The sequence below is a fragment of the Notothenia rossii genome (genome assembly GCF_949606895.1).
Source record: "Notothenia rossii genome assembly, chromosome: 6".
Classification (NCBI taxonomy): Eukaryota; Metazoa; Chordata; class Actinopteri; order Perciformes; family Nototheniidae; genus Notothenia; species Notothenia rossii.
In genome coordinates this window covers 20,067,504-20,082,489 of record NC_136909.1, presented here as the reverse complement: position 1 = coordinate 20,082,489, position 14,986 = coordinate 20,067,504, and the positions used below count along the sequence as shown (strand labels likewise).

Here is a 14,986-nt window from a genome sequence, read left to right as displayed (position 1 = left end):
GTTAGATATATGCATAAACACAGGGACTCACTGTCACTATGTGAAGAAAGGTGCTTTTAAGTAACTATTGGGATATTTGATTAGATTTTTTACTGTGTTTATGTTTTTCCTCTGTCTTTTTGTTTTCCCTTGTTCAAAGAATTCATGCATTTATAAAAAGTGGAAACACTTCTCTGTAAGCTGTTAAAGGCACTGAATCCCCAAAATCCTGCTGCTTGTTTTCAATATCCTCCTCGCCCTCCTCCTTTTCTTTCTACCAAACCCCATCTTGCTCCTGTCTGCTCCCTGCCCCCGTTTTCTTTCCACCCATATCCTCCCTCGCTGTGTGTGTGCGTGTGTGTGAGCGGGTCAGCCGCCCCTACTAGGCAAGTGAAGTAAACTCCCCCTTTTGCCTCTCTCTCTCTCTCTCTCTCTCAGCTGGGCTGCTTCTGTCAGAACGGGTTGGAGTCCAATCAACTGCTACCGCCGCCGCTGCCGCTGGTGTTTTTTGTGGTGTGGACTTTCTCACGTTGTGGTGGACACACACACACACACACACACACACACACACACACACACACACACACACACACACACACACACACACACACACACACACACATATACACACACACACACACACACACACACACACACACACACATGAGCTGCGGACCCTGCCGTGTGGACTGTATTGAAGAGAGGAGAAGAGAGGAGCGCAGTGGCAGACTCTACCATGCCAGTGCAGGGAGAAAGGCTGAAGCGCTGTCTCTGTCTCTGGAGCCGGAGTCCTCTGCTGTTGCTTGGACTGTTCTCCCTTCACGCACAAGCACAGGGTGAGTAACTGCAAAGCCTCTCTGTACTCCTCAACATAGTGGCTGTTTTTACTTAGCTTTGCTCTGAAGTTGCTCTGATGCAACTCCTCAAAAATGTGTGAGATTTCCTTTTTCACCTAAACGTTCTTATTTAGTCAGTTCTTCTTCTACTTACTGAAAACAGTATGGTTGTTTTTTCTCACATGTAGAATTTTACTTATATTTTGTGCAAACATGTATGGTGCTTCAAAAAGTTTCAATTTCAAACTTTGCTCTGCAGTGTCTTGAAGTGTCAGTTTAAGGAATCAGCTCCAAAATGTAGCAACTAATGTAGCCATGATCCTGATCATAAGACATGTGGTTGTTTTGCATCAAGGAAATGTTTTGTTAAAGTATAACATGTCTCCATCAGGATTTTATCAGCTCAAAAAAGGCACAGCTGAGATACAATCTTTTTTATTTAATTTTCCAATAGTCAAATGAAAGGGTTCAGTGTCTTGATAATAGAGAATTTGAGACTAGAAGCATTTTCAAAAACGCTATCATGTCATAACAGACACTCATGAATTTTATATCTTATTGATATGGTTAGTCAAGAGGTTTTTCTATTGACCATAGAAAACCACATTGAGTTAAATTGTAGGTTGGAGTGTGACAATTGATTATTGATTTTTTTTATCACTTTCAATTTCAAACGTTTTTTGAATGTAAAGTTTTATATATTGCTGGGACAATAGGTTTCATATCTTTCTGTGTATTTGCTTTATCCTTCAAACAGATAGAGAAATATATTGTCATGGAGCGACATTGTTTCCATCAGTCGCATCAGCCGCTTGTCTGTGACCATGTTTGGTATCTGGAGTGTGATTGGCGAGGTGTTGGAGAGAGAGAGTGTCAGATTTAATAGTCTGTTATGTTTAGTGCCGTGGTGTGTGTCATTAAGGTTTGACACTGCATCTCTGTTGTATTTCCAGCATTGGTTTAACTATGGCACAGAGGCTCTATAGATGATCCTGATTAATAAAAATCATTGGAGGAATTGAAACAGTATAATGTCCTGTTATGTTCAGGTTTGGACTCTTATTTCTGAAGAGTGATAGCGTCCGTGCCTATTTTTTGTTACTGTCTTTATTGTTGGTCTATTTAAAGTCATTGGAGATTGTTTCAGCTGGAGCCCTGAAGTTAAGCAGGCAGAGTCTCAAACCTCATACTAAGTGTGCTATGTTCTGAGGTCATGCTGCGACCTCTGGCTGGACGTCACCCCCTCTTTCTCGTCCATCTTTCCTGTCATTGTCACAGTCTGAGTCGGCTTTCCTATGGAGTCCATGCTGTGTTACCAGTTCTCATTTACTCCCTTTGCTTGCAGTTACTGTGTTAACCTTTTTAACCGAGCCTTTAAAGGAATTACTTTTTGAATACCGTGGATATTAAAGCATTTGCACTGCACACATGAGTACACAGGAACACAAACGTAAAAATTGCCAGAGTGTTTGAGAGTCATGGTCATACTGGCTGCTTTGTGCAAGAAGCTGCAGCCACAGCTGCCCAAGAGGAAGACATATGTGAAATCTGACAACAAGTTGGAGCTGTACCAAGTTTTGTTCTTGGTTGTGTTAAACTGCTATAAAGACTTTTCTATTGAAACTTTAAATATAAATGAATATTGACTTCATATTTTATTAGAAAATGCACATTTGTTTCCCCCCACTTCCTATCTTTCACAAATTGTATTGCTGCAAGTGCTGCATAAGGGACATATAATACATCTCCATAAGTGCAGTTTTAGTGTGAGGAGTTGGGATATGTAATGTTTTAGTTGATATAAATAACAGTTTAACATTAATTGGCCATTGTAGACAAGTAAAAGAAATGTAGCGCTCCTATTATTCAAAAGATCTGACTTAAATACTCACCAAAGACACAAATGTGTTTATCTGGGCACATATTTATTCATTCTTAACCCTATATTTTCACATAACTGAAAAGCTGCTCCACCTCTATTAGAATGTGTTAATTCATACTTAAAATTAATATTGTCATGTGTTGCATTTCGCTGCATAATAGAGTCTTAAAAATGTCCAGATGATAGTGCATCATTGTCTTTGTGGATGAGCACCAAGCTTGGTCTCAGCGGGAAAAAAAATCCAGATTTTGAAAGAAGTGATCGGCTTAGGTATTTCATTTTTGTATCACTCTCTAGATGCTCCTAACAGTTAAAACAGGTTTACTTTAGCAGTTCTTAAATAGTTAAAACTTTATAGAAATAGCATTTTACTCTGAGGTCGGGGTTAGCAACAGCCTTTATTCATTGGTTGACACAAGGTTGATTGATTGGACCAGCCACATGCTCCTTCATTGGTTGACACTAGATGATTGATTGTCCTGGCAACCGATTCAACTGTGCCTTAAAGGGCAAAGGTTTGTTTTGAAAACTCTATGAAAATATAAGATGAAACAGGTGGACAGAGAGGATTTTATTTATCAGGATTATCTGATCCTTATTTTCTCTGCCTCTCCCACTGTTTCTTCCCGCTCTCCCAGCCTAAACTGCAGATGGATTGTTGGTAGGCTGAATGGGAGTCTAGACTTGGTCAGCTAATGTTTCCTGGTCCTATAGCCACAGGTGAACTGGAGTCATTACAGGTCTTTAGACAGGCAGTAGACAGCTATGGTGTTGTGTCTGCATCAAGGTCACAGTTTGCCTTGCAGCATGTCCATGACGTTGTCTCAATCAAATAAAGTACAATGTGTTCATTATTTTCAAGGAGAAATGAGAGCATTGGGAATGTGCACAAACTCAAAAACACATATACAGTCTCTGTGACCTTCCACCTATGCCAGGCTGCAATCTTCAATGTGAGTTCTGGGAAGTGAGGAGTGAGCTTGATAGCTTACATTTCATTGTCCTTGGTGGAAATAAGCACCTCTGTATCAGTTTTCACAGTCAAAGCTTTTCCAGTTGCTTTGCTTTTGTCACTGTCCGCTAATGAGACTCTGTTACTCTCTGCAGAATTATCAGATTTTCAGATTTCGTTTTTATGTAAAACACTGTTTTAAGTTTGCAAAAAAGTATTTGTAAAAATCTGTGTGCCTCATCTTTTCTCCCTCTCTGTCACTTAACACCTGCTTGATAAAGATGATGTTGTTTCTGGTTTGCATGCCTGATTAGCATTGACCTTCGCCCACAGTGAAATCGATGCTTCTCATCATCTTAAAAAGCACTCAGTTTAGTTTATAGAGGGGGTTCTTAGCTCTCAAGAAGTCATTGACAAAACTATAATACTTGAGGAACACTGACTCAGACATTTCTAGCAGGAAATGCAGTTTTGAGAAAAGAGAAGCAGAAGTCGTGAAAGCTGATGGTGGAGCGCTCTGCTCCTCAGCCTTAAAGCTTCCTGGCAGGATGTGTTGAGTTCCCTTGCTACAAACGGATACCTCATCAGAACTACAGATATGCTGGCTATGAAACTGAAACACAGCTGTTGCTGACTGTTTGTTGAAAACTATTTATTGGTGTCCTGAGGTAAACCTCCAACTTAGATTTATCCTTTTTTCATCTTCCTTGTGTGACTTCTGTAATCTTTTCTTCAACACAGCTGGGGCCACAAACCGGGGGTCCCTGAGTGGGGGAGGCTTAACAAGGCGGGACCCAGAAGGCTAATGTGGGGCAGGACTCAGGAGTTAAGGATATAAGGGCTCAGAGACAAAGCATGACATAAATATAAGTCCCTGTTATGCGATATTTGAAAAGGTCCTATGTTGTGTGTTTGAGAGGAAAAAAAGTGATCTTGAAATGACCTCTAAAAGGTGGAAGGTAAGGGAGGTGAGGAGGGTTTGGGACTGAGGGGTTTTACATCCTGTAATGGATACAGATTCAGTCAATTCTATACCAGTCAGATTACCGGTCTGGCCCTGACTTCTTAAGACACAGCTGGAGCAGGGGACTAACATGTCTTTGTCTGTTTGTAAGAGAGGGAGAGATAGCGGGTGAGGAAGAGAGATTTTTGAACACAATGAAAACGTTTTTTGGTCTGTTTTTGTGATGATCATTAAGAGAAAGTGACACCATGTAAAACAAGCATGTAAAAAGAAACATTGTAGCTACACAAATATGTCAGCATAGAGAGAAAAAAATTCAAAAAAACATATATATTTTTTCTTCATTGTTTTTATTAATACTTTGCTTTTGAACCGCTCACTCTGTCTTTAGCTCAGGCAGTATTACCCTCAGTTTGCAGCTTTTGTCATAGTGCTCATTTATAGCGATTGTACAGTGTCTGCCAGGGCATTTAGAAGAAGCAGTAGTAGCACTTTGTTTCTTAGGTACATTGTTGTGTTTGTTGTTGTGACCTACTGTGTGTTTCCGTGAGCTCTGAGCCCAGAACAGTACAATGCAGTGCTGTGATGGACAAATAACAGGTGAGACGGAGCAAAGCTGGCTGTCACAGTCACAGTGCGCTGGGACTACAGGGCTTAGGGTTTTCCATGCACTTGCACACCCCCCTCCTTATTACCCAGACACCTGGAACATTGTTTTGGATGTGGAAGGTTGATCGGGGAGAGAAACTATGCATTATTGAAAAAGGCCCTATAATTGTAGGTATTAGTTAATAACATCATAGGAAAATGAAATACAAAAAGAGAGTGAGCTAAACTGCTACTTTAATAAATATTGCAGCGAAAATAAATACATTCACAGACTGTAATTTAGAGTAATGGGTGTCTGTCGAGATGCCCACTTTAAACCAAATGGCTTCGCTATACAGACAATCATTATATGCTGTGATAGGTGCCTAATGGCTTTCCAGATGGAGGTGCATGTTGAATGTGTGTGTGTGTGTATATGTGTGTATGTGTGTAGGTGTGCTTGCGACGCGCCTAGACGACAGCATGTTTGTCCAGTGAGATAGTACAGAGGAGGCCTGGAGCCCGCTGACGGGTGATATGTGACTTAGTTAATGTGAAGCTAATCATACGGAGGAGACAGTGGGACGCATACAACTATAAACACATTACACAAACACACTCTCACACAAAGCAGGGACTCACACACACACACACACACACACACACACACACACACACACACACACACACACACACACTGGTTTTCACTCATACCACACATTATGCACGCATTAATAGGAAACACATTAATATCATTCCACAGGCTCTCTCACACACACACGCACACACACACACACACACACACACACACACACACACACACACACACACACACACACACACACACACACACACACACACACACACACACACACACACACATACACACACACACACACACACACACACACACACACACACACAAAAGCTGTAAATGGATGGAAAGTGACTGTTTAAGCCTGTGGAGATGACTGAGACGCCACAGACCAGAACTCTGGGAAATAAACACATGGCAGCTGTAATGTTAACACCATCAACCCTCCCTCTACACGCGTACACAAACACTCTCTCTACTCCCACAGTCACGCAGCAAGGCACTCACCTACACACTGATGTGTTCTCATTCTCATCATCTGACGTCTCAAATACAGATTTTTGTTCATTTAACATTGAGCCAAAGCAATCATTGTAGCTATTAGTTCTGCGTGACAGCAACATTGTGTATAAGTCACGGTGTGTGTGTGTGTGTGTGTGTTGTGTGTGTGTGTGTGTGTGTGTGTGTGTGTGTGTGTGTGTGTGTGTGTGTGTGTGTGTGTGTGTGTGTTTGTGTGCATGGTGGTAAGATATTATTGTGTTTCCTATTAATGTATTTAGCTTTTTACCACTGTTTTTATATGCATGCTTTGTCAGAAGAACTAAAGGATGATGGGAGATAAAAAGATGCAGAAATGTAAGTTCAAGCAGAAACAATGACACAAAAAGCTTGACGTTACTAGTTGTTGAAGTGGTACTGTAGTTGGATATAATAACTCTAAACTCTGGGGAACACGTGATGTTAAAATGATTTATGATATAAAAGTATGTCAAAAAAATATATTCTGAGAATCGATGATGTCAAGCCTCAGAAGCTTTAGAAAACAAGTTATGAATGTCAGTGTTTAAATTGCTTTTGACACTACAGTTCAGGAGTGAACAGAATATAGATTGATAACGAAAAAGTGTCTATGACATTTCTCATTTAGGTAATAGGATAGCTTAATGTTTTAAGTCAAAATAAACTTGCAAAATATATATTCTTGTCTCTTATCAGCTTAAATGATACCTCACATCATTCCTGAAATGATTCATGAACTACTAGAACAGCTTGACCTGAGTCTCTGGGCATGATGGGTCAGTCTGAACCCTGTAAACAACTTAGCAAAACAAGTATCTTAATCAGAGCATTCACTTTAATCAAGCAATTTGTGGGCATACCAATTGAACAAAGTTGAACTTGTGCACTGAATATTTGGAACCTGCTGTTTGCCCATTTAGCTATTAGGTTTTACAGATGCCAGACTTACATTTGACCTTTGAATAAACATTTGATTTCAGTCAACTTTGCTTAAAATGTGTAACTTCTTGTTATGATAACATAAACATTTTCCTCCTCATTCTGTACATCCACCCCTATTTGTTTTGTATTTAACATTTGTCACTTGGAGTATTTATTTAAGGAAATTCTGCAGTTGATGTTTGTTTCAAGTAGGGCAATTTCTTAGCCTGCCAGCCAAAAAAGAGTGTATATTATGTGTTCCTGCATGTTGTGTTGACCATGTGAAGAGAAACCATATATAAAAGAGAATACTTTTGGGTCATTTAGCAGCCTAATTTTAAAACAAACTTCAGCTTAAGGATGCTTATCTTATAAATGTGTAATATCGACATGTTTGATAGATTTCTGTACATGTGTGAGAAAAGAGAAAGGCATCATCGAGTCAGACGGGAAAACAAACTGAATCCATGTAGACAAGTCTTTTAGATTTACTGTAAAAAAAAAAGCATTAAAGCATTTCATAGTTTCTCTGTCTTCCTTGTCTTGTATCGGTTTGGCTTTTAATTTCATTCCCAGACACATGTGCTCACACAAAAAAGGTGACATCATGACTAGACTTCTGGGTGGTACCCCGTTTCTTCCGAACGACTGCATCTAGCAAAAATGCAGAGTCTTCTACCATGCTATCATACTCCATTTTCAAAACTTGTGAGAGTGTGTCAGTGTGTTTTCTGTTGCTCTGTTATATCCACAGCGTGAAATCTTAAACTTGTGTTGTCACATTTGCCATGGCCAACCATCAACTTGGCATGTGTGTTGCGATTGTTTATCAGTTCATAGAGGTGAATTGTGCTTACCACCATGATGGAACAATTAGTCATATGATGATATCACGGGATTAGAATATAATATATAATATGAAATAGCTGCCAAGTTTGAATGGACTTTGATGGTGTGTGTATTGTAACTTAACACTATGTATCACTCTGGGATGGGTGTGCATCATAGTCTAAGTACGGTATGCTGTTTTTAGTGCAGAAACCAGATTTACATTATGCAGTATAAAGCTTAGTAGGCAATATGATATGTTTTATCAATCATCTGCCAGTCGGTCAGGCCACTATTTTTACACTTGGTTAATTTGTTGTGGTTTTGTTTGCGAGACATTTCATTTCAGTTGTCATTAGAAACCACATGTTGAAGGCTGTGGGTCAAATGTATAATTTGTGGTTCGGATAAACTTGTTTGAATATGTTGTAGTACACGTTCGTGCATATTAACAAGGGGAAAAGAACAGGCTTTCAGACGGGAAAATAATTACTACCCAGAAAACCACTAATGGAACTAATTGGAAAAGTTCATTCACAGTTCATTTCATATCAGTAATTGCTACAGTCACTGCGGTTGATGCAGATGTTAAATGTGTTTGTGTGGGGAAATTGGAGAGCTTCATGATACCAGTTTTGGTTATTATTGTGCCTTACTAGAGCACATAGAATAAACCCAGAGGGGCTAAAACAAACAGATTAATAAACAACACTGGTTATTAAAACCTCCTTCACATTGGCTTTGTTGACACAGTAATTATCAAATCTATGTTTCTTAGCGACACTTTTCTTCTACTTTGATAAATATGTTTTGTTATATCTTGTATTCTTTTGGAAGATTACATTTTAATATGAAGTTTAAATATTTAAAACAAAAATATTTAAGATGTGTCAAACAAGTGTACTGTATGTGTTGCATTACTCAATTGCATTGCTTATAGTAAAGCATTCCTTTTTGACATACACATCTGTCTGACAGAGGAGAAGAGCTGCTGCTTAAAGGATCTGCCGGAGAACTCCGAAGCATCCGGTAGCTTCATTAGTCGTCCATAAGAATAGTTTGAAAAGAGGTGTAGGAGGACATTTTCCATCTCTTCTGCCATTATTTTGACATGCATTTCAGATTTACTTAACATCTGATATTTGAAACAAATACATTTTATAAGCCAGTTATTTTTGCCTCAATGTACTGATTTGGAATTAAATTGTAATAGTGTAATAGCCAAAAACCTCCACCACATCCCATGTAATGTTATATTTTATATATATAGAAATCATGATGGAGTAAATATTTATAAATTCAATAGTATTATACCTAATTGAAACAGAAGGGGATCTGGATCCTATAAATCCATTACCATAGTGTAAAAATGTAAGTTTTAAGAAAAGTCATGATTTAGCTTAATCTCCATTTTCTGTGCACTACTTTGCCAAAGTATGGTGTGTATGGCTTTCATTTATATCTTTATGACTAATCAGATTTAGTTTGTATTATGTATTCAGATCAGAAGAAGCTGGATTTTAATTATTGGTATCAGAATCACAGCCACAGCCTACCGATCCAGCCCGATGCCCAGTGCCTTTGAATTGATGCAAGCTGTTTTGTGATGAGTAGCAGCCCACAGATGGCCATGAGAAGGAGCTTTTGATGAAGGGACCAGCTGGTTTTCTTTCTCTTCTTTTCTTTGCTTTGCTCTCTCACACCTCCTTCAGGACCGTTTCATCATTTCCTTGTATTCCAGAGGGAATGCTGAGGGCCTTCTGTAACGAACCTAGAGTTCCGGTACCCTTGTGTACCTGTCACTCATCCCCATGCAAGGGGACTCACACACACACACACACACACACACACACACACACACACACACACACACACACACACACACACACACACACACACACACACACACACACACACACACAACTGGTCGCAGCATAAAGCTGGCAGATGTCAGCTGCATAACCAAAGACTTGCACTGGCTCATTACTGCAGCATTCATCAGTGTGACATAATGAAGGAATGCTTGAAGAGCTGTTGATGATGAGGTTGGAGGATAGAATAGATGAATGAAGCTCCGACAGCTTCTCTCATCTCTCCTTTCACTGGTTTTGTTAAGCGGTTTACATCGCTTCTATCCTTTGTGATAGTTCCTTGGTGGTCGGTCTCAGTCCTGGTTGCTGATTCACTGATTATTAAGAAGTAAGTTAATATTTTAACTTTGTTCTTCTGAAAGGACTGCTTTACAAAAGGAGGATTGCTTTTTTGATTGATTAAATAAGTAGTTCATAACAATCAAGCAGATTCAGTTGTTATATGTCTACTTGAGCTTGAAGCAGCTTTTAGTTTTAGGTGAGTGAATTAATAAAGAGATGTTAAAATGTGGGAGAAGAAAGACACATGGTGTTTCAATATGTCTGTTTTAAAGATATACTGCATCTTTTGAACGTTGTAAATGAAAAAGATGATGGAGGGATAACTTCTTTTTTTCTCTATGAGCCAGAGACTGCGAAACCCAGGATGTTTTCTTGCTTTGATAACCGTGTCAATTAGTGCAACCTCTTAATCCGACTTTGGCAGGAATAGAAGTGTAAGGGAATCTGTCTGATCTTTTTCCTCCAATATTATTAGAATAGTAATAAAGTAGTAAAAGAGAGAGCTTTGTCACAGGACTCGAAGGCAGAACATATTTGAATTAAGTAAGCTCAGTCAAAACAGCCAAAGAGTTGACCTTCACTTCCCAGCATCCAGCTTCCAGATCACAAAGCAGGATTCATTAAGACATTCCTGTACATGTGGGATGGCTCGGCGCATCTCAGCATTGACAGGAAGAAGAACATGGAGATAAGACCAGCGCTGAAAGTACATGGAAGTCTAGAGAGAGAGTCGGAGCCAAAACCTTTCACCTTCCATGTATCTTTCTCTGTACCGACGTGCCTGTCAAACACCAGCGAGATGAACTACTACTTAGAGGAAAGAAGGGGGCAGGAAGGGAGCCGTGTTGTCAAATGAGTTTGCCTTAAGTGGAAAAGGGGGGGGGGGGGGGGGGGGTTGTGTTTACATGGGTTTGCTGAAAGGTTTTTTTTCTGGTAGGCCTTGTTTGACATGGCCAGGATAACTAATGAATATGTTCTCTCTCTGTTTCCCCGCGTCTTTTTGTCTGCCTATCTTCCTCTTTATTCTCCTATCTTCATCTTTCCATCTCATGCACAATATCCCACTCCTTCACTCATATCCCCTCTGTCTATCTACATATCTGTCTTCTTCCTTTCTTTCTGCATTCAAGTTTTTACAAAGTGGCATCTGTTGGAGAGAGGCCTTTTAGCTTTTGGGGGTTTGTGGGGCCACTGTTGTTAATTGTGTGTTTACAGTGGCCCCTATATCCTGCCATCAAGCCTGAAAAAGCCTATTAGGGAGACCTGAAGGCTCACACTGGCATCTGAAAGGCCATTTTAGTGAAAGAGCTTGAAACAATTATAGTGTCAGTGAAGTGCCTAAACATTTGGCCAGTTTCAGAGCACTAGTAGTTTGACTTTCTGCCTCTTTTGACGTTGGTGGTACTTAGTGAGGTTTGGACTGGAGCCCCATTGGTCAGTGCTCGTTTTAAGAGTTGCACCTTACGGCCAAGACGAGACCACAGGGGAAATATATAGGAAGACCTCAAGTTTACCCTACTATTCCTTTAATTGCATTACCAATGGCCTCTCAAACCATCTAATAATACATTATAAAAGGAGGCCTTATCTCTCTGTAGTCGTTTTTAAAGTACATACTTTTCCTCTTGGTCAAAATATATGTGATTTTTCACATATAATTCTCACCTCCATGGAGGCACTCTTCTTTCTTGAAGAAAAGCTTTGAATAACATGCAAGGTCGGCGCCTTCTTGTTTTCTAAAACATTCTGCTCGGCAGTGGGCATTCCTTTTTTCTTTCTCTCCTGTTTTATCTCTTTCCCACTGTCTCTCTCTCACTCACACACACACACACACACAAACACACACACACACACACACACACACACACACACACACACACACACACACACACACACACACACACACACACACACACACACACACACACACATTGTGTAGCCAGGGATCCCAGGTGCAGGATGGATGTGAAAGGCTTTGTGTTTTGTCAACAGCACAGCAGCACCTCACATGACTATCCAGTGGACTCACGCAGGGAGGAGAGGGCAAAGGAAGTGGACGATGAGAAGAGAAAAGGAGGTGGGGTTTAAGAAGATAGTTTGGGAGATTTGGGAATAAGATGGAGGAGAAAAAAAGATGTGAAAACAATGTGTGTCGATTTCACTAGTAGAGGAAAAGGGAGATATGCAGCAGAGAGGGGCGAATTAAAAAAGATAAAGGACAAAGCAGAAAAGGGGCATGGAGTGAGACACAAAGTGAGTGAGTATTCAGGAGCAGGATGGAGTAAGTGATGGGAGGGAGGGGGAGTGAGAGAAAGGGTGGAAAAGGCCAGTGGCCTCTGCTCCGTCCCCTCTGTGCTGCTAAACTGCCCACCAGTTCCCTGCAGCTCTGTCACTTCTCGTTTGTTAATCCCCCTTTCTTCTCCCCCTCCTACCCTTAGTCGCTCCCTTTCTCTAAAAACGGTCAATTGTTAATGTGACCCCTTTAAACCCCACCGTCCCTCTCTTGCAGTATTGTCAACAAATTATCAGTTTGTACAAGAGAGACATTTAGAAAGGGCAGTGCTGGATGACGAATGTCTATGCTCGTTTAAAAGTGTCTGCTAAAGTTGATTTTGTCGTGAAAGTTTTCCTTTTGCAAAAGAAAACCTAGTAATCAGCATATTATGAAGCTACAGTTAATGTGTTTGATGTGTCCGATAAGATAAGGAGGGACCACTTTACATAACGTTTTAATTGTAATAATGCACACACGTCCTCACTGGTGAAATTAACTCTCAACATGAAAGAGATGATGAGAACAACCACCTTATCCAAACGATAGTATAAGCCCTTTTGCTTGAGCCTTAGTCACTGAAGTCAAAGTGGTCGTGGAAGCTTTTGGTGAATACAAATCAATAATGTAAGAAAAAACAAGTGTATCACATCAACACATAAGATATCAGTGACCGTGAAGTAAATCAATAGAGACAGAGACATTTGTGCCACACGTGAAAATGCTTGGTGTGTAGCAATTTGCGTACCTGTATCTTTATGCTTCAGTCCATTAGGTTGCATTTGGCGTTTATCCCTAGAGTTCTTTGATGTTTTGTAAAACATCAAACGTTTTGACTGACACTGCATAACAACCCTGAACATTTTTCGCACATATATAAGTGTCCATCTATTCCAATGTGTTATTCAAAGGTAAGGCTCTCTCTCTCTCCACACAATGAACACACTGTTAGCACTAATTGCTAAATGTTCACTTAGTGACACTAGCCACTATAATAATACAACTTCAATCACGTAAATGTTTCTGTAGGTTTACATTTGCAGAGAAACAAGTACATTGTTTTATTCATTTGGACTGTGCACTTTCACTCATACTTTGTGTTTTTGTTATTCTCATTGTTTATGAGAAGCATCTGCTTAATAAAAAGAACCTGAACTTGAGAAGAGAGGTTGAAAGGGGCAGGAGAGCAGATTGGGTATCTGCTAGTAGTTTATTTCAAAGAGGAAGGACTTGTGCTTATTTTGGACCATCTCCGCTTGCAGCTGTTAAGCATCTGGTCTCAATGATCATGCTGGAATGAATGAAAATCTTAAAAGCCATGAGGGAAAGACACCGTGAGCCTTTTTTCCCTCAAGTGACAAACAGGTGCCCTTTTGAAATAGGATAAGTAGGAAATACAGCAGCTTTGTTCTAGTTCTTAGCCATATCAGTTTTAAGAGTGAAACAAAAATAATCTGCTGTGACAAAGTATCAGGTGTTCAAGCTTGTGTTTTTTGTTTCTCAAATGTTCTCTCCATTATAATTTCTTTTTTTTAGAAATGTTTGGGATTGGTTTCATTTTGTTAGTTTTCAGTTCAGTCAGCCGGCTAAATAATGGATGTCAATACAGACTATGCACATGGTTGATGTTTTCCGCCTGGTCTCTGACCTCATCACTCCCCGCAGCACGCAGCAGCACAGCAGAGATTTGTGGAGTACAAATATTAAACTTCTCCCCCAGGGGATCCTACAAACATACATGTGGCAGCAACGAAACTGCCGTAATACTGACATGATACAAGCTTACTCATGAAATGCTACATGATCAAGTGTTAACAGCAAGTGTTTGCAGTGTCACAGCAGGCCTGCATCAGAGCAAAGCGAGGATATAGAGGGGTCAGACGGCCTTATTGCATAGAATGTGTTAAATAAATCTAGTAGAGTATTTTAAAGCAACGCACCTTAAGAAGTCTTCGTCCAATATGTTGCAGCCTTTTCCACAGAATATTAAATACATGATAAACCTCCTAGCTCTTCATGACATAAACAATTTTTCTTTAAAATAACATAAACAAAATTCCCTTGATGAAACTTCACACATAATGAAACTCAGTATGGCTGTGTTGCTGATAATACTTTTTGATATGTTTGAATTTTTGCAAAAATGCTCTCTTTTTTCATACCCAGATGTTTCGAATGCGATCCCTGAGCCTGGAAGTGTCATAAATATATGAGTCATGCTTGAGATTTCAACCTGTTTTTTTTGTCTCTTAACTTAATTCCTCTTATTTTCTATTTTGTTCTGTTTTTGTAGGCAATATATTGGACATGCCGCGAAGAGCATCCAGTAAGAAGGCATCAGAGAGTGGGAAGGAGGCGAGTGGCAGCACAGCTCCTGCTTCCTCCTCCGAGGGGATCCTGTGGTGTCACTGTTATCACCACTGCCCTGAAGACTCAGCCAATAACACATGCAGGTACTGTAAGAAGAGGAGAAATGCATAACAACTGTAACACACTT

General features: G+C 39.9%; 1 protein-coding gene across 1 annotated transcript in view; it reads left to right on the top strand.

The window, feature by feature from the left end:
• LOC307043723 (bone morphogenetic protein receptor type-1B-like) overlaps positions 1–14,986 on the top strand; it is a 73,919-nt gene that overhangs the window by 48,402 nt on the left and 10,531 nt on the right. Inside the window, exons 3-4 of the mRNA XM_079688447.1 lie at positions 418–815; positions 14,783–14,942. Coding sequence (XP_079544573.1) covers positions 716–815; positions 14,783–14,942 — 260 coding nt within the window. The 5' untranslated portion in view covers positions 418–715. The remainder of the gene's footprint in view (positions 1–417; positions 816–14,782; positions 14,943–14,986) is intronic.